This window comes from Copadichromis virginalis, linkage group LG15 (assembly GCF_057382275.1).
Source record: "Copadichromis virginalis isolate Kocher_CV1m ecotype Utaka linkage group LG15, C_Virginalis_male_GT1.1, whole genome shotgun sequence".
NCBI lineage: Eukaryota > Metazoa > Chordata > Actinopteri > Cichliformes > Cichlidae > Copadichromis > Copadichromis virginalis.
The window spans coordinates 22,208,520-22,213,445 of NC_140632.1; the positions used below are offsets into that span (position 1 = coordinate 22,208,520).

Below are 4,926 nucleotides of genomic sequence, written 5' to 3' on the forward strand. Positions count from 1 at the left end.
ACACACACACACACACACACACACACACACAGAAAGAGCATTATTTTGTACAAACAAGCAATAAAAGGCCGTTTTTGGCATGACTAACAAAGTGGGAGTTTCTTTTTTTGGGGTCATTACTCACAGGAATAATACAAAATATTAATATTAATAATAATAATTTTTGTTACTGGCACTGACCTGCAATGATTTAAAAAAAAAAAAAAAAGGTTTCGTCATTCAACTGCTGAAAAAATGTGAACTTTATTGCCCCCCAAAAAACATAGTAGTAACATATAATTTGACTGGTATTCAAAGGGTATAATTTCTGAATTTGAATTATATTTTGGTTTTCATGACTAGGACTGGTTTTCATTTAAAAAATAAAGTTGGTCTAAGTAGAAAAATGTTTTAATATAGAATAATTTTATAGTATTCTGTAAATGTAAACAAGGGGTGGCCATTTTTGGCCACGAACAAGCTGAGAGGGAATTTTTTTGGTTTTTCTGCCACTGCAGAAAAAAACAATGTTGCATAAATGTCATTGGTGCTGTTAATTATTGCTATGCATCTAACCTTCATCATGGTTGGCATATATTATTTAGAAAAAAAAAAGGGATTTTATGATTTTCTCTATTTATGAGTTGTTATGATTATGTGCTCTAACTGGTATTTAAAGGGTTAAAATTCAGAATTTGAATGAAATTTTGATTTTGATGAATAGCCCTGATGCTAATCTAAAAAATCAAGTAAAAAAAGCTGGACATTTTTCTTAATATATATGAATTTTATAGCATTTTGTAAATGTAAACAAGGGGTGGCCATTTTTGGCCACGAACAAGCTGAGAGGGAGTTTTTGTTTTTGCTCTCTCTGCACTAAAATAACAATGCATTATAATCAATGTTGATGTGAATCAATTATATGCCCCAGACTCTACTATTAATAATACAAGAAATTTCAGTAGCAATGCAATTATATAAAATTGCGAGATTTGAGTTTGTCGTCCAGCTGGTGCAGTGGACAAACTGGTGTTTAAAGGGTTAAAAAATTAAAAAGTAATAATTATTTTATATTTATGGAAAGAACTGAAGTTACTTTAAAACTTTATGCAGAAAAAATGGCAAAAAAACCCATAAAAATAATAAAAATTACAGACCTAATCTGTAGGTAGCCACTTTTGGCAAAATGAGATACAATCTCGCCCCTTATCCTCTTAACATCTAGTAGTGTGGCAGTGTAGATGTCAGGGATACCACAGCCTGCAATCCAGTCCCCAAGGTGACTTTTCAAGTCTGCCAGGTCTTCTGGGGTGCTGCAGTTGGAAACCTTGAAAATCAGGCACCTCCATAAATACATACGTTTAAAGCATTCACTAAGTGTACTTACATTTTGAGACGCTCCACTGATGAGTTAAGCTATGCATTGTGTTTCATTGAATTTAATTACACCTCAGCATGCACACAGCTTTACCTTTTCTATGTTCTGTTTGATGTCTTCATCCATGAAGACCTCTACATCGAAGTCATCAAGAGATGTCTTCTGGCCACACATCATACAGAACAGGTGTCTGTTGATACACCGTGGCCCTGGCCCATCGTGTGCTATCGACCAAGCAATCAGTTTACCAGCCGTATAAAACTTGTTGCTTGACAGCAACTGCTGACTATAGCTGAACAACAGACTGCCAGGCTTCCCCTCAAAAATCCCTAGGGAATTCTGAGTTTCGACCATAAGTAAGCTGCAGGAAAACGTAGTAAAAAAACAAACAAAAAAAATGAGTCAAATTGTGATTTCATCTTTGCAACAACAAAAAACACATTCACGCATTCTATTATTGTGTGAGAGAGATGGGAATGGGTTACCGAAAAAATTCCCGCCTTGGGCCTCCATAATCATCGGCCATTTCACCAACAAATTCAATATTTGGCAATTTATGCCAGGCAAAATATGACTTAGAAAGTGCCATGCAGGCACTATGTAGGATTTTCCTTTGTCGGGCTATTATTGTACAATAATTGCTGGTGTCAAGATGCGTTTCCTGGAAATCTTTCAACACAGTCACAAGGTCCATCTCGTCCTGAAGAAAAGGGGGGGAGAAAGGTCATGACTACATGAAACACATACACAGCAGTTCTGGCAGTGTTGTTCATGAGACATACATGTGAGTCATTTTGTTCAGGGGAAGCCAGGACTATGGAAGCCCGTTTCTGCCACTAAAAAAAAAAAAAGGATCCATAACTCAAAATTTCGAGTTACTTTCTCGAAATTTCGAGTTATTTTCTTGAAATTTCGAGTTATTTTCTCGAAATTTCGACATATTAACTCAAAATTTTGAGAAAAGCAACTCGAAATTTCGAGTTAGCGCTGCCAATCAGTAATCTACGTAAATGACGTCATTTCCATGTTACCCGGAAGCTGAAGCCCTCAGCTACAAATGCTACAGCTAAGCTACCGGTATTACATCCAGTCGTGAATGCACAGATTGCTGAGTGTTTTCAGCCTGGCTTCACAAATGATGAAATCCCTGTGTTATTAGCTGAATCACATGGTGTTACTATCAGCAAACATACTTTAATTTGTTGGGATCCGTTTTTGAGTGCGCGGTCCTGCGCCATATGCTTCCGGGTAACAAGAAAGCGACCTCATTCACGTATATTTTTGATTGGCAGAGCTAACTCGAAATTTTGAGAAAAGTAACTCGAAATTTCGAGTTATGGATACTAGCTTTTTTTTTTTTTTTTTTAGTGGCGGAAATGGGCTTCCATACAGGACAGCCTCATCCAGGTCTGATACTTCTGACTCTGCAGAGTCGATGTAAAACTCTTCCCTAAACAGAACAAATGCATTTGATTTTTTTAATATCATGTATATATACTGAAATGGAATGACTCATCTGATCAAAGAATCTGATTTCACATTCTTTTACTGTATAGATACAGCCACTTAAAATGGCCATGTGGTCCTTGATTGCATCTGTTGGAGCCATTTGTATTTTAACAAATTTCAAAATATTAAAATATAAAGTTTGTTGTTAGTTTACTTCTATTTTTGGGTTAATCATTATTTATTTGTAGGTTAATGCTCACTTCATTGTTTTGTTGTTTATCTTATCAAGTCAGCCAGGAAGAATTTCAGGGCTATTTTTGATAACTTAAGAGACTGGTATAAGACCAGCATGCACTGAGATGGGCCTTTTGTTTTTTGGGGTTTTTTTTGTTTTTTTTTAATTCGAGAGACAAGCAGCATGAAGCAACAAAAATGGATCTTGTTATTGGTTGCCAAAATGGATCAATAAACTATACAATGCAACTTTCAAGTTTTGACAGTGCAGTTTTCCCTGCGCACAAAAGATTATCACAGGGCAGCAGTGTCTTCTTTTACTTTTTTTGTGAAACATAAGGAACTGCCACTACAGTGCCCATTTACTGGGAATAGTTTGGGTGATTTGTAGTTCCAAGTGTCTGAATGGTCAGGCTGACTAAAGTGTTATCGATGCATTTTCAGCAATTAAAAATACCAATATCACGACATCAACATATCTGAAAAACATGAAAAAGCAAAACAGAAACCGAATGAGGCAATTGAACCATTGGTCTATATTCAGAGCACATAAATGTTATCAGTTCAATGCATGCAACCTTTAAAATTTTAATATTCGCTGGTCTCACCCCGTATATTGTACTAATTGAGTGTCTATTTACCTATGGTGTGTGCTTTATAAGTTCCAGTTTACACTTAAGTTTTGGCATGTTGTTCAACAACTACCACTTGCCTGTTAACCTCTGGTTCCTGGAGACCATGCCTACTAGAATGAACTGTATGGTTTTCATGCAGACCACTGCAAAGCAATAGCAGAAATATTTCATAGCAGGAAGAAGACCCCAATGCAGATATTTATTGATCTAGACTACACAAAATGATCCAAGTTATAATAATGATAGAATTAGTTTGTACAACAGTTGTTTTACCAAAAAAATAAATAAAATTGTGCAATAGTTTAAGATTAAAATTCCAACTCATAAACAAACAGAGTGCCATTTACCTGAAAACCTCTGGCTCCTGTACATTGTGCCTGCCATGGTCTGGTGTCTCGGTGTCATGCAGCACACTGTAATATGGTAAATATTGATGATGAGAGGGTGTAATGCATTTATAGTGCTACAGTCCAAAGGCAGTTGTCAAACACTTTCATTGCCATTTCAGACTGCACAACTTCTCCACCAGTTGAGTCCTCATTGGCTTCTGTAATCTAAAACACCAGAGTATTTAAATATAAATGAAATGGAACAACAAATGACAAACAAGAACAGAGGACAAGTCAAAGACAAGAACCAAAACAGCCACACTTAAAATGAAGCAGCGCAGCGGCTTCGCTCATGCACGATTCATTTGCCTTTTGGACGCACAGGTGTGAACGTCTCATGCCCTGATAGCAGCTGGGGGAGGACTATCCTCCGCCTGGGAGCGCTTTGGCACGGGTGAGGTGCCCACCGCAGCACCGCTGCTTGTTGAGAGTAAGCGCGATACGTGTTTTCACGTCAAAAAGTCGTCATAAATAAGTCTCCAGTAATACAAGAAAAAGTCGCCAGATTTGTCGCAAGTCGCTTTTTAGAAAAAAAGTCGCTAAGGGGGTCTGAAAACTCGCTAAATATAGCCACAAAGTCGCTAAGTTGGCAACACTGCAGATGAATGTCTCAAATCCTTTGGGGAAAATCACAGCATTTATTATTCTGAGCAGTAACATGTTAAAGATGTCTTATACAATACTAGGGTGACTGGAGCGCCACTGAGTTACAGTAATAGTGACAATTATGCCATATCAGCCACCCCAGTGGAACATTTGAATACCTTTGGACGGATATAAAGATTGGAGCGACCCAGTAGGTTTCTTGCTCTAATTTCTTGGGGCATCTCTTCTTCAAGAGGAAGAATGAGCCGCTGTCCAT

At 37.3% G+C, this 4,926-nt stretch overlaps 1 protein-coding gene across 1 annotated transcript; it reads right to left on the reverse strand.

The window, feature by feature from the left end:
* Nucleotides 1–641: 641 nt before the first annotated feature.
* LOC146692401 (uncharacterized) lies at nt 642–4,926 on the reverse strand. The gene is made up of 9 exons (XM_085433419.1): nt 4,829–4,926; nt 4,023–4,088; nt 3,753–3,818; nt 2,753–2,807; nt 2,140–2,187; nt 1,843–2,057; nt 1,451–1,718; nt 1,137–1,306; nt 642–645 (listed from the first exon to the last, which is right to left on the reverse strand). The coding sequence occupies exons 1-9, from the start codon at nt 4,924–4,926 to the stop codon at nt 642–644; spliced, it is 990 nt and encodes a 329-aa protein (XP_085289545.1).